We start from the raw sequence: 26363 nt of genomic DNA, 5'->3' as shown, positions 1-26363 counted from the left end.
CTTTTATGCTAGTTAAAAAGAACCATTAGTGGTAACGTAGAGTTAAATTCTTATTTTTGATATCGCTATAAATTGGGACCACTTCAGCTTTGCAAGCCAGCAGTATTCTTAATATTTTGATTATCACAAAATACTTTGTGAATTGTAATGACTTCTTGTAAAGTAAATAATCTTTTTATGGACTTTCAGCATCTAGAAAATTAAAGCAAAGTAAAATTTTGTAACGTGCTATTTGAAAAAAGAAAACTATTGAAATCATAGTTGGGTAACAATAAAGTACTGTATAAAATAGTTGAATTCCGAAAATATGTTTATAATGCAACTTACCTGACAGATCCTAACTTAATTCTCATTCTTCTTGTATATTTGTTCTAAGCATTACAGTTGTGGAAAATCTCCAGTAGAACTTGCCTGTACCAGATAAATACAGAGGTTTACAATGTAACAGAGGGATCAATCACTGTGAAGGTCAGAATATCATATTTTTTCAAAGCTAGACCAATGTGAAAAATTAAACAAATCTGGTATTACCTGGAATATCCTTCAATAAAAATTAGTGGAAAAATGTTTGGAATGGAGGGAGTATGTTATATTAGGAAAATCTGGGACGGGCTCAGGTTCAGTCGAAGCATTATGGAGGTTTTCTTAGATGCACATGCAGGGGTATGTCCTGGATCGTCTCTACTTTCTAAGCTTGGAGTTGAAATCATGACTTGGCCCAGATTAACCTAGAAAACATGGCTTTCCTAGCTGGGACTAGTAAACATGGATTGTCCCAGCTTGAACTAGTAAACATGGATTGTCCCAGCTTGTCCTGGAAAAAATTCTTTTCGAGCTTGGTCTAGTAAACTTGGATTGTCCTAGCTTGGCCTAGAAAACAGGGCTTATCCCAAGATGGCCTGGTAAACATGGCTTATCCCAGCTTGGCCTGGTAAACATGGCTTGTTCCAGCTTTGCCTGGTCAACAAGCTTGTCCCAGCTTTCCCAAATAAACATGGCATGTCCCAGCTTGGCCTGGTAGGCATGACTTATCCCAGTTTGGCCTGGTAAACATGGCTTGTTCCAGCTTGGCCTGGTAAACATGGCTTGCCCCAGCTTGGCCTGGTAAACATGAATTGTCCCAGCTTTGCCAAGTAAACATGGCTTGGCCTAGGAAACATGACTTGTCCCAGCTTTGTCTAGAACTAGTGCCTTGCAGCTTTACTGGTTCTATCATAAATAAGCATTCAAGATTTTAATTACACAATGCCTAAAACATTTGCATGTAACCCATGTGCAAATGAAATATAAATCTTGTCAACTGTTCAAGACATTCTGATACTTAAGAAGAATGTTATCTTAACAAATAAGTAAATTTCTACATTAGTCATTCCATTGGCAAAAGAAGCCTTCTTGATACAATAGGAGTTTAGAGCTTGATTTCTTGGCAGGAAAACCCAGAAATGAATACTGTAATAGCCTTGGCCACATGTGGCTTAACAGTTCAGGCATTGTACAACTAAGGCATCATTGACTAATATGTGTTCAGATTATGCATTACAGTACAAGTTATCGTATGTGTTCAGATTATGCATTACATTACAAGTTAGAGTATGTGAACAGATTATGCATTACCGTACAAGTTATAGTATGTGTTCAGATTATGCATTACAGTACAAGTTAAGTGTGTTCAGATTATGCATTACAGTACAAGTTACAGTATTGTTCAGATTATGCATTACAGTACAAGTTAACTATGTGTTCAGAATATGCATTACAGTACAAGTTAACTATGTGTTCAGATTATGCATTACAGTACAAGTTAACTATGTGTTCAGAGTATGCATTACAGTACAAGTTACAGTATGTGTTCAGATTATGCCTTACAGTACAAGTTAACTATGTGTTCAGATTATGCATTATGGTACTTTAGAATGTGTTCAGATTATGCATTACAGTACAAATTAACTATGTGCTCAGATTATGCATTACAGTACAAGTTAACTATGTGTTCAGATTATGCATTACAGTACAAGTTAACTATGTGTTCAGAATATGCATTACACTACAAGTTACAGTATGTGTTCAGATTATGCATTACAGTACAAGTTATAGTAGAGTATGATTAAGAAGACTTTCAGTTTGCACAAAGCTAAAACTAAACTGATATCCAAAACCTAGATGTTGTTTCTTGTGCAGTAAATGCAGTGATGACTACTGCAAACATTGTGCCAATAAGTTTGCATAATTGTAGGGATTTCCATGCAGTTTTTAAAGATAAGTATGAAATGCATTGTCACATTTCCACATAGGCAAGCTAAGCCTTTAAGTATGAAATGCATTGTCATACTTCCACGTAGGCCATCTAGGCTTTTAAGTATGAAATGCATTGCCATACTTCCACATAGGCCAGCTAGACCTTTAAGTATGAAATGCATTGTCATATTTCTACATAGGTCAGCTAGACCTTTAAGTATGAAATGCATTGTCATACTTCCACATAGGCTAGCTAGACCTTTAAGTATGAAATGCATTGTCATACTTCCACGTATGCCAGCTAGGCTTTTAAGTATGAAATGCATTGTCATATTTCCACATAGGTCAGCTAGGCCTTTAAGTATGAAATGCTTTGTCATACTTCCACATAGGCCAGCTAGACCTTTAAGTATGAAATGCATTGTCATACTTCCACATAGGTCAGCTGGGCCTTTAAGGATGAAATTCAGTCATACTTCCACATAGGTCAGCTAGGCCTTTAACGCATTCGGCCCCAGAGGTTTTTGTCGTTTTTGCCGGAAATGTGCGTAGGAAAGACATTTGGGGGCTATTTCTGGATACATCGTAATACATCGGTTTTCAACAGATTTTCCATGAGACTAAAGCCTAGTTGTATTAGAAACATCCTTTTTCATTGGTTATTTTGCTTGCGCATGAGCAGAAGGGAAAAAGTTGTTTTTTTGTTGTTTTTTTTTCTTTTTGCTTTTTTTTTTTTGCTTAATGGACCCATCATTTTCGTATGGTTACCGCAATTTATTCCAAATGCCCACCTTATCCTAGTTTTTTTGCAAAGAATCACCTGTCTGTGTGTAGTTAAGACCGGTATGCCTTAGATCCGAGGCCAAAAGGTCTAAAATCCAGACACAAAATCGCATTCTGACCTCGAGCGAATTTTGGGTGAAAAAAAACCGGGTCCAAGAAATGAGGTTTTTCCCTCTGTGTTTTGTAGTCCAAGTAGAGCTTCCAGATTATTTGGTATCATTATAGAGTTATATCTCTCTGCTTTTTTTTAATACCACCCACGTTGGTGTATCTTAAATGACCTTAATGCTGCAGAGCTTGGAAGTAGGGTACAGCCTCATCACGCCTACAGACGGGATCAGGGCTGAATCGGTTAATTATGAAATGCAGTCATATTTCCACATAGGCCAGCTTGGCCTTTAAGTATGAAATGCATTATCATATTTCCGCATAGTCTTTTAAGTATGACGTGCAGTGTCATATTTCCACATAGGCCAGCTAAGCCTTTAAGTATGAAATGCATTGTCATATTTCCACATAGGCCAGCTAGGCTTTTAAGTATGAAATGCAGTCATATTTCCACATAGGCCAGCTTGGCCTTTAAGTATGAAATGCAGTCATATTTCCACATAGGCCAGCTTGGCCTTTAAGTATGAAATGCATTGTCATATTTCCACATAGGCCTTTTAAGTATGAAATGCATTGTCATATTTCCACATAGGCCAGCTTGGCCTTTAAGTATGAAATGCATTGTCATATTTCCACATAGGCCTTTAAGTATGAAATGCATTGTCATATTTCCACATAAAGCTAGGCCTATACCCAGGGCAGCAAATGTTAATGGGAGGTATCATTTGTCAGATCAAATGTCAGGCTGACTGTAACTAAAAGAAAAAAATGGTTTCCATATAGTAACATCAGTCCGACATCACCAACCCATGCCCATGTGTATGAATGACATTTTGCAATGAAAGGATGTTATTAATTTTAGGGTCCTGAATTCAAAAGACAAGGTAAATGCAATTGAAGAACAATAATTCTATTTAAACATTTCAGTTCTTAACCAAGTGCAATCCCCAGTGTTAGTGGATGACTTACACATTGGGTAGGAAAGAAGATTATTGATTTGACCGCTCCGGTGGCCTAGTGGTTAGAGCGTTCGCCTCGGATGCAGGTCGTGGGTTCGATCCCTGGCCGAGTCATACCAAAGACTTACAAAAATGGTACTAACAGCTGCCTCGCTTGGCGCTCAGCATTAAGAGGTTAGTGTTAGGACTGATTGGCCAGGTGTCAGGATAATGTGACTGGGTGGGACATCATGCTACATGCCTGCGGCATGATGCCCCAGTGCTAGACATCACTATAAACTGCCACACTGCAAAACATCATAGCGATATGACTAAACAATTGTTAAAGCTACATTAAAAATCCAAATCACACACACACACACTATTGATTTGAGGGTTTAAATGTCAGATGTCATGATCACTGTGACTGAATGAAGAAAATAATAACTCCAAATCTAGATCAGATAAATTGAACAAAAGTTTTAGAGGACTTGTGTGCACTTACAGGTATGAAAGAGGCCAATTGATGGTCAAAGGTCAGTGTCATTGTAACTCAAATAAAAATGGATGTTAAAAAAAACTTTTTTGCTAGAGTAAATTTGTTACCAGTCTCTGTGAATGGTGTTCACTTAGCATAATAAAAACACCTGTAGATTCTGGGTTCATCAAGTCAGAAGTTACTGGTATGTTTGGTCATGATAAGTCTAATAAAATATAATGGTTTCTGCATATTGAGTTTAGTGTCTTAAAAGTGCTGTATTGACAAATATTTGGTACAACACAGGCATATAATTTGAAATGTATTATATGCTTGTTTCAGGTATGTGACACCTGGGCCAACAACACAGAGTATGAAAATCAACAGCTTCCACTGTTTAATGGAGTAACGAATCTCAATGACACCTTCTTTTACCAAGGAACACAGTTTGCTATCATTACTGCACTGCCCACCATTCCCAACGAGCCCCCGGTGCTGACCAGTACAAAGGTCATGGTTATGCTTGAGGATGAGGGTAAGATACATCATAGTCTTCATTTTTAGCTTTCCTGGTCACAGAAGTGCTCATGGCAAGGTGTGTTGTCTGCCATCCATCTATCGACACAAGTTTGTTACTGCTACTTCTCCTAGACTACTTGGACAATTGCCATCAGACTTTACACACACATTCATGCCATTATCTACATGGAAATGATGCCTATCAGACTTTACACAAACATTCATGCCATTATCTACATGGAAATGATGCCTCTCAGACTTTAAACACACATTCATGCCATTATCTACATGGAAATGATGCCTATCAGACTTTACACACACATTCATGCCATTATCTACATGGAAATGATGCCTATCAGACTTTACACAAACATTCATGCCATTATCTACAAGGAAATGATGCCTCTCAGACTTTACACAAACATTCATGCCATTATCTACATGGAAATGATGCCTCTCAGACTTTACACACACATTCATGCCATTATCTAAAAGGAAATGATGCCTATCAGACTTTACACACATTCATGCCATTATCTACATGGAAATGATGCCTATCAGACATCCAGTATGGCTACCACAACAGCTATCTTGAATTTGCTACTCCTCCTGAACAAATGGTCATATCACCATATCACTAAAGACTTCCTCTGATGTGTAGTTGGTCATAAATGAAAAAAGTGCCAATCAGATGTCTAATATGGCCACCACAGCAGGCATCATGAAAATCTTGTTATTGCTATCCTTCCATCACAGAATGTCGTGTTGACACAAGAATTTCACCAGAAGACTTTACAACGTAAATTGGTCCTAAGTGAAAATGGTATGGATCTGATGTCCAATATGGTCATCACAGTGGCCATCTTAAAATTTTATTGCTTCTCCTCTTCAGTGGATATTCATATATTAATGTGAGGTTTTCACTAAAAGATTTCTTATAATGTCATTTTGACCCAACATGAAAATGGTATTATGTACAGTATAGCCATCACAGTGGCAATCTTAAAATTGTCATCACTAGTCATGCTGAACTGAAAGTAATATTGCTGTAACGTCACCCTATTAGTAAGAGGGGTGGTTAATTGGATTCAGCTGGCATTATCTAGGGGATGACCTCCTTTGATATTATTGCCCAGAGTGAGTGGATAGATAGAACATCAACAGAGAACTGAGCAAGACTATTGGGAAGAAAAAATGCAATACGAGCCCCCTTAGATAAGAAAAATAACAAAATTTAATCAATAACAATTAATAGCGGCAACTCCAATTCAACCTAAGTTATGTCGACAGAATTTAATGGCGGTGTCTAATTTGAATTTATTTCATCATAATAATGAGTAATGAAAAGAGTGCAATGTCCACAACTGATTGCATTACCTTCCTCTCTTGACCTGTGTATCACACTTTTCCTGCTCTCTCTAGTCTTCCTGTTCTGAATGCTTCATCTCTTTCTGGACTTCCTAGTCTTTTATTCTGATCACGTCATCTCTTTCCAGACTGCCGCCTTCTGACTGTCCTATCTCTCCCAGAAAGCTGTTTCCTTAAAAGACAAAATTGCCCCTAAATCTCTGTACGTATCACTTCCTATAAGTACATAAAATTCCCTCACTTAACATTACTCAGAATCATAACTAGCAATCAAACACTGCATAAATTCTGACCTAACTTGATAGATCATCACTCTTGCTTCACAGCAACCAACCATAAATTAACACATGAGTGATGTATCTAACATTACTGTATCTCTTTACCTGTGCTACCAAATGGTCAATTACTATTGCATAAAATTCACAAAATTCTAGCTCACAGCAATCCCTAACCTGCAAGATTATTTAAACATTAAAACAATTAGATATAAGTATGCGACTATCGTTAACTTACGATAATCAGTATCATCCTAACAGAAATAGGAAATTATTTCATATAACCCTATGGAATCCTACACACATGAAAATTTGGATTGCATGCAATCTGTCAATTTATCAATGAACTAATAACTGTAAAGTTAAAGAGATAAATTGTATAACAACTCTAGCATCAACAGATTTCCATGAATATTATGAATCTCTGTCATATCAAACACATTTGCATAAAACAATCAAAAATAGAAAATTACATGAAAAATTAAAATTGCATACCTTAATGCTGTTCTCGTTCAGAAATTGTGTGTCCTAGCACTAAAACCTGTCTTTTCTTACAAGACAGCCACCTCGTCCCCTTTTCTTGTTTAACAAGGAAAGCACTATTCCTTTTAGGCTTCCTCAGAGCCAGACATCTCCTCTCAGGAATTTTTGGAGTAAAGAATTTTGACCAAGGTCATAACTTTAAATTCACATTGCTTCCAAAGTGTACACCTTAATTTAACTCTGACCAATTGTAGGCAGCGGTTCCTAAATTTTTCCCTAGATAATCATTTCTTTCATCGGATTTTGGACAGCCTAGAATCTCTAAACTACATTGTATATCAACTTCCCTTTGAAAATGACTATTTGACATGGGTTCCTATCAAGCGGTTCTGGTTGGTACTCAAATGTTTACTTTCTCAGGACAGCATTGCAATAGCCTGGTCAAATATCAATGAGTCATAGATGCTGGCCTTTCAAGTTTAACACTGACATGGGGGAGAAGAAGAAAGGCTGAAGTGACCCTTCACAAAGACTTTTCTGGCTTAAATGTGATAAAATTTAATGCTCATTGCATTCAGCTTTAAGGTTCAATACTTGTTCAAAATTCGACACTTTACAATTACCATTTGGATTTTGGCAGAAGACTTTTTATAATGTCTAGTTGGTCCTAAATAAAAATTATGCCCCTTTGAACATCCATTAGGACTGACTCAGTGGCCATCTTGAAAATTTTCTGTCATCACCACTCCTTCTGAATGGTTTGTCATGTCAACTTAGGATTTTACTAAATGACTTCTTTGATGACTTTTGGGTCCTAAATGAAAATGGTGCTGATCTGAATCCAGTATGTCTGCCTGTTACCTATTTAGGCTCAAATAAACAGTAACACTTGAAAGAGTGAAAACAACAAGCTTTGAAAAATTTAACAAATAATTATTTCTCTGTAAAAATACTGTAAAAATGAGAAAAAAATAAGAACTTACAATTTTAAGAATCAAATCTAAAAATAATCCATGAATAAAATTTTCAAAGTCCTAATATTGAAATGTTCAAATGGTTTCAAGTTTGAGTCCCAACAAAGAATCCAAGATGGAAGGCTATGCCGTATGCTGTATCCAGTACAATGTGGTTGTCTGCAATTCCTTGTAGAACACAGTAAATAATCCTCCAGTTTTGGAAATCCAAATAAAAATTTTAAGAAATGTCTTGTTCAAAAATTCTGTATGAGCACACATATATTTCCAGGAAAAAAGAATTAATCCTTTTGGATCCAAATAACCTGGAGAAAAATTAACATATAACTCGAAAACTGGCTTCAACAGAAGGAAACGACTTGACATCAAGCGTTTGTTAAAACCCAGACTGACTAAATTCTCTCTAAGCATCACTTATTAACACTAACTAATGCGCAATTTTGGAAATGCCTGAATTATGAAATAGACAATCATGTGATCATGTTTACATATAAAAATATCACGTAGCCCCAGTATGACCTTGATAAAAACCAATCATTTTACTCTAAGAATAAAATTTTAAGAAGTTGTTTACTTCACTGAAAACTATTTACAAGCCTAGGGTCACATATCCAATACAGCCTCAATCTCACTTTTATTACTTCCACAATAAAAATAAATTTAAAAAAGAACTTGTTGATGTGACTGTTACTAAATTTGAATTAAGATCGGGAAGCAGGTCAGTCTTATGTTTGCAGACAGTCAAGGTCAAACTATTTTCTGGAAATAGTATGAGTTCCTACTAAACAGAACTACATTATTTTGACATATAATTTTAAAAAATGGAAAGATTTTAAAACTTACAAACAATTAAATCAGATATACATAACACTGCCATGGTGTCCATCTTGAAAATCATTTTATCGCAACTTCTTATGGTGTTTGGTTGGTCCTTGAAAGTCGTCTGACTTCCAGTATGTTTACCAGAGTAACTAATTTAAAAGTCTTTTTATTGCTAAAGAATATCAAAGATGGTTTCAACACTCAGAAGTTTAAAAAAGAAAAAGAAAATTGTCTTGTCCTGAATTCTTGGAAATTCTTTCCACCCAGTAGAACATTGGTCCCTTTGATGGATTCTAGTGTATGGAGACTAAATTTATCAAACGATCTCAGAACTTAGTTTCTTTGGTGTTTAGTTATGCAACACAAGAAAATAAGATACAAACTGTCTCCTTTCCAATGACCAAACTTGAAAATAAACCTATTCCCTGATTTATTAAAAGCTTATAGTGTGGGTTTACCCTTTCTTCCACTTCTTTGTTTGTTGTCGTATTATAAAAATCTGTGTCTACAAGGAATCCTCCTGCCTGCCTATCCCTTCATCCAGCAAACAATCTTGCTAGTACAACACTAGTCTTGTAGAGTTTAATGGATTGCCATGGTCTTGGTAAATATTGTAGCAATCAAATCACTTTGACTTTCTCTAGAATGCAGTGTATGACTAAATCTTGTGAATGCAGCTAGTGACATATTTATAATGGATCATCATGAAACTTGGTAAAATGGTATGGTCACGATCAGAAGATTTTCATATCAACAAATCACATTGCTCTGGAAATTGTTTTATGTAGCTATTACTTTTTTGTATCCCGAGTGGTCTAAAGCCCTCACCATTACAGATCATTGCCATTTCACCTTTTGTCTTTGTGGGTTTGAGTCTCAGATTTGGCCAATGTGGGTACATGAGAAAACTTGCCAGTAGCTTCTCATGGGTTGGTGGTTCTTTCAGGGGTTTTCCCCAAGTTCTTCCTCCATTTATACTGGCTGCCATGTATAGCCTATCTTATGCTGAAAAATGGTGTTAAACCCTACAACAACAAGAACAACCTTTTTGTATTGTAGCATAATGTAGTTTATGACACAATCATTAGCGCAGCTATTAACACAGTTTTTGTATGGATTGCCATGCAGTTTGGTAAATATTTTGTTCCTCATCTGAAGATGAACATATCAACAAATGTGTACACACCAACAGTTTGAATGAGTTATGACTTCCATCAAATGCAGTGCAATGCAGAATCTTGTGAACACAACAAGTCTTACAGATTTCAGAAGATCACAGTGAAACTTGGGAAATGTTATGATCATCATTTGGAGATGTCATGTCAACATATTGTGTTCCATTACTTTTGTTGAGTTGTTGCAGGGGCCCTGAGTGGCCGAGTGGTCTAAAGCACTCACCGTTATGGATCACTGCCATTTCACCTCTGTCTGCATGGGTTCAAGTCTCGGGTTCGGCCAGTTTGGGTATGTGAGAATAGTAGCCAGTAGCTTCTCGTGGGTCGGTGGTTCTTTCCAGAGTTTTCAGGGTCTTCCTCCACCATTAATACTGGCTGCCATGTATAGCCTATCCTGTGCTGAAAAATGGTGTTAAACCCTACAACAACAACAACAATAGAGTTGTTGCCCCTTTTTAATTGGAACCTGTTGTTGAGTATGGCATAATCTTCTAATTGCAGCTATTGGTACACTTTTCAGTGGATATCCATGAAACTTTTTACATGTTATTATCATAATTTAAAGATGCACATTTCAACTAACTGCTATTCCCCCACCCAGTTATATTGTAGTGTTATTTCTCTTGTCTTGAATATACTGTATAACAAAATGTTTTGAATGTAACTTGTCTCATGGTTTTAAACATCTCTCTATTGAAGTTTGTACATATTATGGCCATCATCTGAAGAGAAGTGCATTTCAAGAGATAACTGCTTTTGCTAGTTTTGCAGGAGTTATTGTCATTTTTATCTTAGAGCTGATCTTGGTGTAAGATAGAAGTTGTGAATGCAACATGTCTGGTTTTTTTATGGATCACTGTGGTCATTATATTAAGATGTACATATTGATCAGTGTTTGTGCTTTTTGGTATGTATTGTGGTCATCTTCAGGAGATTTGCATGTTGGGCAGTCATGATGCTTACACTATTTTCAGAAGAGTTATGCCCTATTTTGAACATAGATTTCTCACCATCCTGGGGTAGGGATGGGATGCAGGAGATGTTGTGTTATATTTGCCTGGACAAATTGCTCACCATTCAGAACCTGAATGGTAATTAGATAATAGTTATTAAAAGGTCATGATTTTGTTGATTTCATTAAATAATTGTTGTTTTTTTAGGTACCATACTTCACACCATGGAAGCCATTGATCCTGAAGATGATTCATTCATCTTTATTCTCTACACTTTACCAGACCGTGGAAATGTCACTATCACTGAAAAAGGCCGGTAAGTGATACTACATTCAAGTCTTTATTCTCCACACTTTACCAGACTGGGGAAATATCAATTGGTCTGACAAAGGCCAGTAAGTAATACTGTATTCATGTCTTTATTCTCAACACTTTACCAGATGAGGGAAATATCACTGTGACTGACAAAGGCTGGTAAGTTATACTGTATTCAAATCTTTATTCTCCATACTTTAGCAGAATAGGGAGATTACTTAGACCAACAAGGATCAATAAGTGATACCTCTGTCAAAGTTACATCAGCAATTAGTCCAGTTATCTATAATCTCCAGTCTACAATACGGTATGAATGTTAATATGATGGACTAGAACCAGTAAGTGGTATTCGAGTTTTGTCTGCATCAGAATCTATTAATTATATAATTCATATTAATTATCTATTTTTCAACTTAAGGTCACATTCTTACAGCATTTTAAACCCATTTCTTCAAGCGTCTGTTGATCAATATTTGGTTAAATTAATAATACAAACACCATCAATTTACTTTCAGATTTACATTCACACCATGTCAGGACTGCTCTGGTAATGTTACAATTGTTGTGCAAGTAGAAGATAAACCAGCCATTTTTGGAGTGAAATCTGCCAGTTCACTTGTCAACATAACGATAGTTGTACAAGACATCAATGATGCCCCCTACATGTTTGCTTACAGTGACAAAACATATTCCCTTCTGGGACCAGACCCCACTGAGCCAGTAATGGTAAGCAGAAATAACTGCCTGCCTTCAAATTTTCAAGTTACATTAATGAAAATAACCTTTAAATATTTTATCAGATGATAATGATGATAAGATTTGCTATAAACCAATATTTTATTACATATGTCATAATGTAAGATCTGGATGATAGCATAAACGTGGACCCGATGAGTTTATGTAAGGGCTTGTTCCATCCATCCATCTGTTGTTGTTGTTGTGGGGTTTAACGCCATTTTTCAGCACAAGATAGGCTATACATGGGGTTCAGTATAAATGGTGGAGGAAGAACCATGGAAAACCCCGGAAAGAACCACCTACCCATGAGAAGCTACTGGCAAGCTTTCTCACATACCCACATTGGCCAAGCCTGAGACTCGAATCCACGCAGACAGAGGTGAGATGGCAATGATCTATAGAAGTAAGCGCTTAGACCACTTGACCACTCAGGGCACCCACAAGTTTGTTGTTATTACTACTTCTAAACTACTGCATATACTTGCTTATAACTTTAGTCAAACTGGAAACACCAAAGATCCTGATATGTTGTAGCATGATGTGCCTGCAGATCAGGGTCTATGTTGTTTGATCTGCTGTTTACTCCTAACAAACTGCACTGACTCAAAACAGCCTGCGCATTATGCAACAGCAGATCTGAGTCTGTGCAGTTTGCATTTGGACTAGAAGTGAGTATATATGGTACTGATAGATTGCTATGAAATCTGAAACAAAAATTCATCCAAGAGTGGTGTTTGCTGTGTATTGTATTCTATGTCATTGTTGAGTAGAGGATGGTTGCCACTGTAATGCAACACACTATTCTGAAAAACAACTTCAGCAAAATCTTGTCACACCAAGCTTCAGGAGCCATGTTAAAGATATTCAGTTTTAACTGTTTTGCATGCAGTTTAAAAATCACTTTTTTAATTAATCAACAAAGTGTTGTTCAGCAAACCTTACAAAAGACGTACATTCTGATGGTGATACTAAGGTCAGTTTAGACTATCAGCCTACATAGCCCTGACATAAGAAATGCAAAACTGAGCATAAATTTTTGTCCCCATGTTGAGTCCCAAGGGAGGTGGGAGCGCTGGTGACCCAACAACTTAAATCAGACAATCATTGTGGATTAAGACACTGAAGAACTACAACAGACCATCTATTCAGAAAATCATTGTGGATTAAGACACTGAAGAACTACAACAGACCATCTCTTCAGATTTTAAGCATTCGTTAAAAGAAGCTTTCCTACAGACAGATTCAGTTGCCATCTTTTTCAACTTGGATGGCGGTACAGTATGATATATGACTGGTGGCATCATACTTATAATTCCAAGGGTAGTTGATTCAGTGTCTGCCCAGGCCAGCCTGGCCCAGATGCCTCAGTGCATGTCCAAGGGTCATGGTTCAGTGTCTGTCCAGGCCAGCCTGGCCCAGATGTCTCAGTGTATGTCCCTGGGTCATGGGGTTAGGGTCTGTCCAGGCCAGACTGGCCCAGATGATTCAGTGCATGTCCAAGGGTCACGGGTTCAGTGTCTGCCCAGGCCAGCCTAGCCCAGATGCCTCAGTGAATGTCCAAGGGTCATGGGTTCAGTGTCTGCCCAGGCCAGCCTAGCCCAGATGCCTCAGTGCATGTCCAAGGGTCATGGTTCAGTGTCTGTCCAGGCCAGCCTGGCCCAGATGTCTCAGTGTATGTCCCTGGGTCATGGGGTTAGGGTCTGTCCAGGCCAGACTGGCCCAGATGATTCAGTGCATGTCCAAGGGTCACGGGTTCAGTGTCTGCCCAGGCCAGCCTAGCCCAGATGCCTCAGTGAATGTCCAAGGGTCATGGGTTAAGTGTCTGCCCAGGCCAGCCTGTCCCAGATGCCTCAGTGCATGTCCAAGGGTCATGGGTTCAGTGTCTGCCCAGGCCAGCCTAGCCCAGATGCCTCAGTGAATGTCCAAGGGTCATGGGTTCAGTGTCTGTCCAGGCCAGCCTTGGCCAGATGCCTCAGTGCATGTCCTTGGAAAAGGCACATAACTCTCATTCCTTCATTCAGTCTTTTCATTCAAAGACCTATTAAAATGCCTTGTTGCTCAAAAATGAGCATGGTGCGAATCTGATTTCTAAACATGGACACCATGATGGCCATCTTGAAAATATTGAAATTTCTACTGCTTCTGAATTGACTGTCAAATTGACATGGGGTTTTCACACAAGAAAAGACTGATGATGTCAACTTGATCCTAAATGATAACAGAGCCCCTCAGACATCCTGTATGGCCATCTTGAAAATCTTGTTACTGCTACCCCTGATAGCAGCATGTGGTTTTCACTAAATTTCTTATGATATGTAGTTAGTCCTAGTAAATGAAAATTCTGCCAATCAGACTGCCAAAATGGCTGAATGGCCATCTTGAAATCAAGTTCTCAATAGTTCTTCTGCAGAGCTGGTGGTATTAAGATGGTGTTTTTGCTAAAGACCTCTGATTTGTAATTGATCTTGGATAAAAATTTACTTCTAACAACACCATCATGTTTGTTAGATTGAAGAGTTTGTTTTTCTGACATCCAGGGTTTTCACTTAAACTTTTCATACAAGATTTAGTCCTAAATTAAGATGTCAATGACATCTTTGCATAAAATGGCACCACAACAGCTATTGTAACAATACTTCTCCTGAATGAATGGTCACACCAGTATTGTTCTGTTCTTTTCAGATCTTTCTGCCTTGCAGTATATAATTGCTCCTAAGTTAAATTATGGTGATCCATCCTCCAGATGGCGCCCTTGATGGCCCTCTGAAAAATCTTTATATAGGTACTTCTGTTGAATTAATGGTTGTATCATCATGGCATTGTCAATACGACACTATAGCAGCATTGCCAATTATTCCAAATTTGGCTGAATCAGTCCTATTTCTAACCTCAAATTATGCCATGGTGATCACTTCTACCAGATTTTGTTTTTGCAGTTCAGTACAAATTTTAAAACAGTTGAATGCTAGTACATCTTGATCTCTGAAATGCACGTTATGTCTGATTCTAGTCTTTGATGAAAGCATACTTGAATATTGTATCACAAAAGCAACTGAATATTGACCAGTCAGAAATCACATCAGCTAGTTGCCTTGATTTGTTTGAGAAAGGTCAAGAATGATGTCAAAACTCATTACCAATGCAGATTATAAGAAAACGGGATGTATGCATCAGAAATTCTCAAAAAGATATTCAAGACTGAGTGAAAGAAAAATATTTGTGGTCTTTCTACATGCCATTAAAGATGATTGTAGGAAGCAGTTTCAACTGAAAAGCTTTGAATCAATGAGGTTTTAAAATCTTTTCTTGGAAATTTTTTTTAAAATAGTTTTTCTATTTTTATGTTTGGTTTCTGGTTTTGCAAAGGTGAAATTCCTATTTCACATCCATAAGGGCTGGCATTTCTGTTATATCAAGCTGTGGCTGGTTCTGAAACAAAAGAGTCCTCATTCAACATCCGACATGGCACCATTGTTGACAGCATTAAAACCTTGTCACTGCTCTTTGAACATACGCTGGCATTGACATGGAGTTTTCACCAAAACACTTTTTTGCAATTTATAATTGCATTTGAATAAAAATGCTACAGATCTGACAACCAATGAAGCTGAATGTTTTTAAGGAGTTTGGAAACCAGACCTTCTATACCTTGAGGGTCATTTCCAAGGTCACTGTTTACATTTTTATTCTTTACTGAGCCTATGAACACTGTGACTTGTACATTTACACATGAGTTTTGACCAGACCTTATATTTAGCTGCATTGCAATAAACTATTTTATAGTCTGCACTAATACTTTGATTTTAGATGAAAGGTCTTTGCTTATTTACTGCACTGTCTTGTGATTATAATAAAACAAGCAAATGTAAATGAATTTGTATCAAACCCAGTTTTTGAATGTATCTAAAGATTTCTTTGAATGATTGCCAGGTCAATAACATTTTTCCAAGAATAATTGTAGATTTAACAAAAATTAGCACATAAGTAGATCTTTTCATTGTGAGAACCATTTATTGGTCTTCTTTCAATGATATCAGGTACAAGGTCATAGGCCATGACAAAGAATTATGTATGACACTTACAGGTATCATGTGAATATTAACTCAAGCATACAAAACATAGATTTTTTAATAAATTTGGTAATATCTTAGAAGCTTTTTAATATGTGGCAGTGAAAAAAAAACTTGCAAAAACACCAGGTCTTTCAAACTTACCATGGATTCTATGAAATTCTTTTTAGCCAGGAGAACATCAGTCCCTTTGATGGGATTTTTTTTGAATGAGTGAAGCGAATTTTGCATGCATTTATATTTGCACGTCTCTGTAGTAAATGTATTTCACAGTCAAAGTTTCTGAAATATACTAATGATGGTCATTTAATGAAAGGATTTTATTTTATAACAAGAAAGCGGAACTAGAAAAAGCTGAATAGATAAATAGTTGTACCAATTAGCAACTGGTAAGAAGAGGAAAGTTTTTATTATTATTATTATTTTCTTTATTATTATTATTATTATTATTATTTTATTATTATTATTATTATTTTCTTTATTATTACTGAATTTCTGCTGCAGTTACTGGCAACTTTATACAGACACGATCTTGTATAATCTTAATTGTTAGCATTCTACATCGGCATTTTTCCACATGAATTTCTTTTCAAGTAGATGCTCATGATCCAAGCTGTGTGGTATTGTCACATGGTTTGTAAGACATAGAAAAATCTGTAATTTTCCCCCAAAATTAGTTTTCACCATGAAAAGTGATTTAATTTTTTGAAACATTCCTTAATCTGATCAAATGGAATACAAAATATTAAAACTGATCTTTAAAAACCTTGCTTTTTGAATTCATTCTTTCTGTTATATGTGTATTGTCAAAAAATAATAAATAAAATGGGATGAAATTGGGTAGATTAAATGACACACAACATCCATTGTTAACAAAGTAACATATAGAGAAGGTTCTGTTTCTGTAAAACAATTTGAAAATACTCATTGAAAACACTTGGATACCCATGAAAAGTCCTGGGGGGGGGGGGAATAACTATAGGGATGTATGTACCATGGTATGACTTGTACATCACCGACAATAACAGAATACTATGTTGTATGCAGTGACTACATTGGAGGCTTTTGCAGAGAAAAGATGAAAAGTCTTCATGAAAAAATGCTATTATTAGAAGCTTATTTCATTCATTTCATCTGTTCCTGTTAAAATATATTATGTTTAAAAATTTTTGCTTTTTTTTTCATATTCTAGAGACATTATTTTGTAAATTCAAAGTATAAATGTTCTGTACCGAAGGTACATTTCTCAGATAAAAGGAATGTCTTATTGAGGGTATTTCTAGCAGATGTAACAAAAAATATTATGTTCAGAAAGACATTTTTCATTTTTGAGAGTTTATTTTGTAGCAATTTTTATCAGAGAATATCATAGATGGTAATTTATTTTTACATGATTTATCGTCATAATCTAGTGTTAAAACTTCTAAATCACTCAGATCTTTCCACCACTAAAAATTTCCACAATATTGTATGTAATTTGCATGAAAAAGATACTAATGTAGCAATCATAAATGAATAAATAGGATTAGACAAAACTACGTACGTGTTATGTTCCGAGCAGGCAGAAAGAACAAGTTTGATACAGCATAGGATTGTTGAGGCCATCAGGTTGAGACTATATTCCAAAGCCGTATCAAACAAACTCTTTCTTGAACTCAGAACAAAACACTTATGTGGTTTTGTATTTATTATCTATCTCCTTTTTATTCACACAATTCTTTTTAAAAAAATTAACTGACACTTTAAAAACAAATAATTAGGCATTTGGCATTTTATGAAAGATATTGTACAGCCCTCAACATGTACATGAATGTAACCGTGGCATAGCCTATAGATAATGTGCAGTTGCATTGGTCTGTCTGCATTTCATATATGGATTTACTCTTTACTTTGAATTTTTAAAAATGGAACATATGAATAGATTTAGTCTGCAGTCACATGCAAGTGAATGTTTAATCTTATTTCTCAATGAATGAGCTTTCTGTATAAACTTGAATGCTTTTAATTACTGTTAATCTATATTTGTCCTGAATTCTTTTAATTACTATCAGTATATATTTGCCCTGAATGCCTTTTAATTACTGTTAGTCTGTATTTGCCCTGAACTATTTTCATTACTGTTAGTCTGTATTTGCCCTGAATTATTTTCATTACTGTTAGTCTGTATTTGCCCTAAATGCTTTTAATTGCTGTTAGTCTATATTTGCCCTAAATGCTTTTAATTGCTGTTAGTCTATAGTGGGCCTAAATACTTTTAATTGCTGTTAGTCTATAGTTGCCCTGAAATTTGCTTGGAAGTAGAATATCTATTTAGTACAGAGTGAAAGAAAAAGGGCCACTTACTGTTCCAAAAACTATGTTCCATTTGAGAATTAAGGAAAAACATCGCTTGCCTGTGACTGTAGATTAAATCTATTCAAACAGTACATTGAAACTCTCAATTTTTGTGTTTGCACTTAATACAAGAAATTATTGATGCCTTGAATTGATAATTTAAGCATAAAATTAAGTATTTATTCCAATAGCATGGACTAGATTTTAAATAATCATTTTGATATACTTTAGCATGAACATTCTAAGCAATACAGCATTATTAATCTGTTTTCTTTTATGCTTGAACAGTCACAAGAATTTAAAATGTAAACATACAGTTACTGCTGTGTCCCAGTGATGTTGACAAAATTGTAACAGGATGTAATACATTATGTTGCATATGTTTGTCAGTTTTATCCTCCGATTTACTGAATGAATTTGATTCCTTGGTAATTTTAATAGAGAAATTGTATGTCCCTCCACTTAAACTTGCTCCTTAAAAAACATAATTCCACAGACCATATTTTTGAATCTCTGAAGCTGAAATGGTATTTTAGATGATTTACATTGTGGAATGTCTCATGGGAATTAAACATCGGGTAAAGTTCTCTTCAAACATTGTGCTTTTCTAACTTATGCATGCCTTGATTCATGAATCTTGACACGACTCCTTTATCCTTACTTCATTTATCTGGATTTTCAAAAATTTCAATGCAGGATTTCAGTGGCAAAGTATTTCTTCTTCATCTTCTTCTCCTCTCTCTCTCTCTCTCTCTCATGTTTAATGTCACTTTGCACAACAGCTTCATCTGTATGTAATCAAATATTTATTGTTAATCTACCAACAGATCTACTTCAATCAGAAGAAGAATGAAACAGATGAGAATATAATGCAAACTGTTTACTTTGGAGCGTATGACGTGGAACTTGAGTCCAACATTTTAACAATCAACTCAACTATTCCTGACACCAATAATGGTACCATCACAATTCTTAACCAGCGGGAAGAAATCCCCAACCACTACAAGGATCAGTGTTCACCACAGGGCAAGGTAACTGGCTTGGACCTTAATAAAAGAATTTGTATTTATCTATGTGCGTTTGAGTGTGTATGTGTGTTTGAGTGTGTATGTGTGCATTGGTGTTTTACCTGCATGTATTCATGAGGTGATTTACACCAAGTGCTTCTTTAGGTAACTATACTTCTCCTCAGATTTAAATAAAACCTTTTTAAAACATTTATTTCAATTATGTCTGTGCATATTATGTCTTTACGTCTTTATCTTAGGATAGAATTTTGACCAGACTATGGTAAGATAGGTTAAAATGACATGTTGTAGATGTTGTGAGACGGTTCACCTGGGGTTATAGTCTTACAATACAAGCATGCTGTTAGGTTATGTGAGATAGTTGAGCAATATCATGCCCACAGTTATATTAATATTAACAGTTTTCACTCCTAGATTGCCTTTGACAGATTTTTCTACAGAACACAGTGTTTATTACTTTCTTGAATAAAACATTTTCTCTGTTCAAACATTCAAGTTTAATTTTGCTGACCAAATTTCTAATTAGTGCAATATAGTCCAAAGGCCAAATTTATAATTGGTGCTATATAGTCCAAAACATTATGTTTCCATGGGCTGTGTTGCAAACTGATTTGCTAAGGCAGGATTTAGTGAGAGATGTCAATGCAAGTACATGTAATAACAATGATGATAAGGCTATTATCTTTGCTACTAAGTGTGATACACTATGCCTGCTTTGGTTTGTTTTCAGGAATGTTGATTTCTCTGATTATATTAACTCCAGTAATGATATTATCAGATCCACAGTATCAGCAATTGAAGATATTGTATGTGATATTAGTGATCGCCATGAAGTAACTGATTTGCTTGCAACTGGAAGTGACAAGGGTGGTGATGACTTAGTGCTATCTGTTGTACCCAGAAACAGTGAGGTTCTGGATAGTGTATCTTTACTGTATATGTTATTCCATACTGCACTGCTTCATACTGCATGCAATGTCTCTTAAAATGGTATCATGTCTTAGGAACTACTTTTGATTGTAAACAAACCATGTACACTCATGTAGTAGATGCTGGAACTTTTGATTTATTAGATTTGTCTGTAGATGATATAAACAGTTGTGTGTATGTGTGATTTAGATTTTTAAAATAGCTTTAACAATTTTTCAGTTGTATCACAACGATGTCTGCAGTGTGGCAGTTTATAGTGATGTCTAACACTGGGGGATCATGCCACAGACATGTAGCACGATGTCCCACCCAGTCACATTATCCTAGCACCAGGCTGACCAGTCCTAACACTAACCTCTTAATGCTGAACACCTAGCGAGGCAGCTGCTAGTATCATTTTTATAAGTCTTTGGTATGACTCAGCCGGGGTTTGAACCCAAACCTCCCATATCCAAGGTAGATGCTCTGGCCACTTAGGCCACCAGAGCAGTTCTAAACAAGCTGTTTGGTCCATTTGAAAGTAAGATGTCAAAGCTGAGACTTGTTAATCAAAAAAGAAACTTTCAATCTAGCAAAGAATTGTATGTGATATCCACAATGTCTACAACAAACATGAGACACACAGCTATACCATGCTGATCACTGAAGTGGTTATTTAGATGAAATGTTCATGACTATTTGTAAATCGAATGGTTCAGACTATTAGTTTTCCTCTCAGGGGTCAAATAAAATAGCATGCAAAGCATATTAAGGCCAAGGGCTATCTTGTCTCCCTCTGAGACATTCCATTTTACAAGTCAGTCAAAACACAAAATTTAAAACAAAATGTAGCTGAAGATGGTGGATTTTGGTAAAAAAAACAAATAACCTTAAAGCCCATCAGCCAAAACAATGAGGAAGTCTTATTCCCACTGGTGCAATTGGTTATCATACTGCATCTGCTATGCAGTTGTCCCCATTTTACTTTTGTGACCTAGAATTCAGATTAATAGTAAGCCTAGTGTAAATATATGGAACCCCTCCAGCAAAGCATGCAAGTGACAACGCATAAATATATGTTGTCATTAGCTGGTAAAAATGTAACGCATAAATATATGTTGTCTTTAGCTGGTAACAATGTAATGCATAAATATATGTCTTTAGCTGGTAAAAACAATGTAAAAAATATACTTTGTGCATCTTGAATTTCCACAAAATGCATTTTCTTAGTAATTTCTGCTAATCAGAATTATGTGGGTGCCAAAATCCACACTGCAAAATTGTATTGTAATTTTGACTTTATTTCCAGCAGAAATTCATTGCGTCTGTTCATCTGTGTCCTCACTGTGCTAAAACTTTAGACCAGTTTCACCATATTTATTCATCTTGAGATAATGACACATCATACAGTAACTTTTTTCAAGAGTTTGCTTACCATACCTAAAATTTACAGAGTTGGAGTATCTTCTTGCAGCCTTATTTACTGTAAACTTTATTGACTTATTTTAATTCTAGTGTTATGCTACATTAGTCAACCATCCCTCCAGCTGGATGAAATGGATCCTTGTTGATGTTGTGTACAACCAGTCAGCAGTATTTATCGGTGTCGATGAAGCATATCTACATGTGATGGACAGTGCAGGCGCTATCTCTTCTATTCTTACCCTTAATATTGTCATCATGAAAAACCCATGTTACCATGGAACTTGTGCCAGTAAGTAAATTATAATAAATTTCACAAATAAGGTATCTGTGTGTATAACAGTGATAATAATAATGCTTTATTTTCATAGGGTACAACTCATTTAGTTAAATTCTTAGATAATTTTTTCATGAGGCCCCCAGGGGCATAGAGCATGTACACAATTGTTATCAAAGAAGAAAAAAGTGATGGTATTAATTACAGGATTATGTCACACAATTAGTTCACTTAACTTGCAATGATAATTTATACATGTGCAACATTATACCATGTTTGTAGTTGGGTTGTGGAAAATGCATGTGGGCAACAGAGAAACTGTTATACTTGTTGAGAAATTGTGTGTACATTAGCTTAATAATGGCCATCTCATACTGTTGTTGTAGTTGTTGTGGGGCTTAACACCTTTTTTCAGCATAAGATAGGCTATACATGGTGGCCAGTATTAATAGTGGAGGAAGAACCCGGGAAAACCTTGGAAAGAACCACCAACCCACAAGAAGCTACTGGCAAGCTTTCTCACATACCCACATAGGCCGAACCCAAGACTCGAACCCATGCAGACAGAGGTGAGATGGCAGTGTTCTGTAATGGTGAGCGCTTTAGGCCACTCGGGGGCCCCTCATCTCATGCTGATTAAAGGTAAAGTTGTTTGTTTTGCTTTAAGGGAATTTGGCATTTCAGTACATAGTATTTTTAAAATAACTGACAAAATGTTGTCTCACATAACAAAAATAGGACTATTAAGTTTTCTTAGAAAATTTAGACAAAAAAAGAAAGGAAAAGTTAAAATGTTTGATTCATAGTAAATGAAAAGTAAAATATTTCATCTCAAAATATTTCAGGTTTGCATCCCAATTGGTACAGCTGTAATGACTTACGACGCAACAAGGGATTCGAGAAGTACTACTATTGTAACTGTGATGCGGGATACAAGGGCCAGTATTGTGATGTGGAGGTGAACGCTTGTGGCAAAAACCCCTGCTACTCATTCCAGACATGTAAAAATCGTGGTAATGGATATGAGTGCATTACACAGCTTTACTTCATTCTTGTCATGACCTTTATCGGTTTGGCAGTCTTTGGTGTAGGGGTGTTCATCATTGGGAGGTAAGTACAATATACATATACATCTATTCCTTACCTAATAATACCACTTTTAATATTAAACATTAGAATTTCGGGGCACTTTTACAAATATAGGAAAATCAGACTCCTTTTGACTCAAAAGGTTTCTGTAAAAGAAACAAATAAACAAAGCAAGAAATTTTAATGCTGAAATTATTTGCAATTTAGCAGTGTCAGGGTGACTTCAGAAAAATGAATCCCAAACAAATTTATCACCTTAAATATTTTAACCTCTCTAGATCTTTAGTCACTATAATGAGCCAGAATAAAATCCCCATATTTAACAAGCAAACCACATTTTTTGTAGTGAAAATAAAATTATATATGTATACATACTTGGGTCATGCCATACCCGTCAGTCAAATTTTAAAAATCTTCCCAGGTGACCTGATGTCTGATTTCAATGAAATTTTGTCCAGATGTTCATATATGTTAATGATTGCTGCATGAAAAATTTTGGTCTCAATTCTAGTTATGCAGGGATCGTCCTGGGCTTTGCCAGTGTCGCAAATTGCGATCTTTTTTCCTTATTGGCAACAAAAATATCCCATCTGGCGATTTGTTTGGTGACATACTTTTGGGCTATTTAATTTGTACATGCAATCATGGATTTGAACTGGATAAATTAATACAGTCAATCATGCTACCGCACTATACCTACAACTGACCGACTTCTGAAGATGCGAATAGAACAGATACAATTAATTGTATGGCTAATCCTTCTGTTTTTTTTATACATATACCAACATAATAGTTTTGCTGAACCTTCATAGAAAACATAACCTTTGAAGTACTGACTACTGTGTATAAATACAAAGCAAATGGAAAAAATCTCAATCACAATTATATGTCGTCAGTGCAGCATTTTACTCATTGATCTTTTCCTTTTGCCATCAATCCAGTGTTACGGCTGCAGAGACTTAAATTCCGCAACAAGAAATAGCACAAAAAAACAGTTTTGCATAGTTAATAATATCTTAAAATACAGGAGTGAAAGAATCCCTAAATTGGGTGTGAATTTATGCTTATATATACGGTCCAATATTGCCAGGTGTTGCCTCGTAAGTTTCATTCGTGGGAATGGAGATCCTATTTTGCTTGTCGAGAAAATTTATAAAGCATTCAGTGATCATTCTTGGGATTTAGGAAGCAATTCACTACAAGCTTTGTGAAGCTAGCCATGGGGGGGGCTGCTGAGAGACTACTGGTGTCACCTGTCAGCACTGTAGACTGTGAACGTGGATTCAGTAAGATGAACCTCATAAAAACTGACATCAGAAATAAGCTCTGCATCTTATCTCTCGAGAATTTAATGAGATCCAGCATGTACAGATGTGAAAAATTAGACTTTGAAACTGCATTCAACAAGTGGGCAGCCCTTATAAAATCGCGACGGATCTTCATGTAACATTTTGTTAATGCTTGCTGTAATTAAAGTATTAACTAACCCATCTTTTGTAATTTTCATTGCCTGTTACATAATAGACTAAATTAACACTTGGAAAAATGTACACTACTTGTTTTGGCGACACTTTTTGAAAATTGGCGACAAATTATTGAGGTTGGCGATTTTTTTGGCGACAGCTTTTTAAAAGCCAGGACCATCCCTGGTTATGCCAGATTGAAGTGGGAAGGGGGTCCCATAATGTTTCACTGTTGATTTATAATAATTTATCATTTATCTAAATTTGGCCCATGTCAAGATCTTAATAAAATAATGTGTTAACTTTAATGAATCAAATTTACATACTTAGAACTGTTGCCAAAAAGCTACATATTTAAGGAAATTAAAGTTAGTGAATGAAACAGATGCAGCAGAATTATTTAGAAGATTTTTACAACATAATTTTTGAAAGAATTTCAATTGATTTTCTTTCAAAACATATGCATATGCTTCATGGATAGGGTAACCAAAAATTTCTTCAAAATTTTCTACTCAAATTTCAACTGCTCTTTTTACAGGTACATTCGAGTCAAGATTCTTGGTACAGACAAGACCAAGCCAATGGTAATATTTGTATTTTCAAATCTATTTTGAAACGGTTAAATAATATAATCTGGTGATATATTAGTTTTCAGCATATAAATTTATTTTGCAGGTGTAAAATTGTACAAGTTACATTAAAATATCACTAGTGTTGTAATAGAACTGTCAGAATATAAACAGAAATATTGTTAAACCTCATTTCTTAAATATCCAATTTCTCTTGCTGAAGGTCAATGATACTCCAGTATCAGCATTCCTTGCGGACACAGTCATCTGTTCAGTACCTCCTGTAGAAAGCACAAGAAAAGAGAAACTTTTGCCAGATTATCTTTCAAAGGAAGTCTCTCAATTTCCCATGCGGTAAGTCCTGTAAAAATTCACACAAAAAAATTAGTTTTTTTGGGGGTTCTAAATAATTTTGGCATTTAACCCTGGTAGTGCTGTGTTGGTTTGGGATGACCTTGAAGCCAGTGCTGATTTGTTTCTAACTGCCTTCTATGTGTATGCTGAATTGTTTCGGAACAATACAGACTTTTTGGGCCAAATCCATATAACAACTACAAAACTAGTATTTATAATCAGATTGCTGTGAAATTGTACAAAGTGATGTATATGAGCATGCAGATTGCAAACACTAAAAATGTTGGTGAGATTGATGTGTGTTCATGGTTACCATAGCAACCAAATACAGAAAATGGGTGGAATGGTGCAATATTTATGTAGTTGTTATTCACAAATTTTCCCCACATAAAACATAATTCCATTTTCTTATATAGTTCATTGATAAAGAACAAATACTAATCATACTGAAAATGATAAATATTTACAGATTTACTCTGGTTGCCATAGCAACCAAAAAGTAATATTAGTGTTTGAAAGGTTTAAAAGACAGTTTAAAATAATATTGTTGGCAGAATCTTTTATCCAACTAAATACAGCATTCATTGTTCAAAGAACTCAATATTATCAAGTTGTTTTAATTGTGAAGGTAAAATAATAATTATCATAATGTAGAACAGTTATATTTGTCATGTTTTAGGGTGA

At 35.7% G+C, this 26363-nt stretch overlaps 1 protein-coding gene across 1 annotated transcript in view; it reads left to right on the top strand.

Annotated features, from left to right (window-relative positions):
- The window catches only part of LOC149782249 (uncharacterized), a 665894-nt gene that overhangs the window by 614580 nt on the left and 24951 nt on the right, over positions 1 to 26363 (top strand). Inside the window, exons 200-208 of the mRNA XM_089935099.1 lie at positions 377 to 468; positions 4885 to 5077; positions 11319 to 11427; positions 11942 to 12152; positions 19396 to 19599; positions 22021 to 22219; positions 23050 to 23314; positions 25295 to 25340; positions 25549 to 25679. Of these exons, the coding sequence (XP_089791225.1) occupies positions 377 to 468; positions 4885 to 5077; positions 11319 to 11427; positions 11942 to 12152; positions 19396 to 19599; positions 22021 to 22219; positions 23050 to 23314; positions 25295 to 25340; positions 25549 to 25679 (1450 nt within the window). The remainder of the gene's footprint in view (positions 1 to 376; positions 469 to 4884; positions 5078 to 11318; positions 11428 to 11941; positions 12153 to 19395; positions 19600 to 22020; positions 22220 to 23049; positions 23315 to 25294; positions 25341 to 25548; positions 25680 to 26363) is intronic.

The sequence above is a fragment of the Sinohyriopsis cumingii genome, chromosome 15 (assembly GCF_028554795.1).
Source record: "Sinohyriopsis cumingii isolate HCF-2022 chromosome 15, ASM2855479v2, whole genome shotgun sequence".
Lineage (NCBI taxonomy): Eukaryota > Metazoa > Mollusca > Bivalvia > Unionida > Unionidae > Sinohyriopsis > Sinohyriopsis cumingii.
The sequence above is the reverse complement of the archived record's forward strand: the minus strand, read 5'-3'. Positions and strand labels throughout refer to the sequence as shown.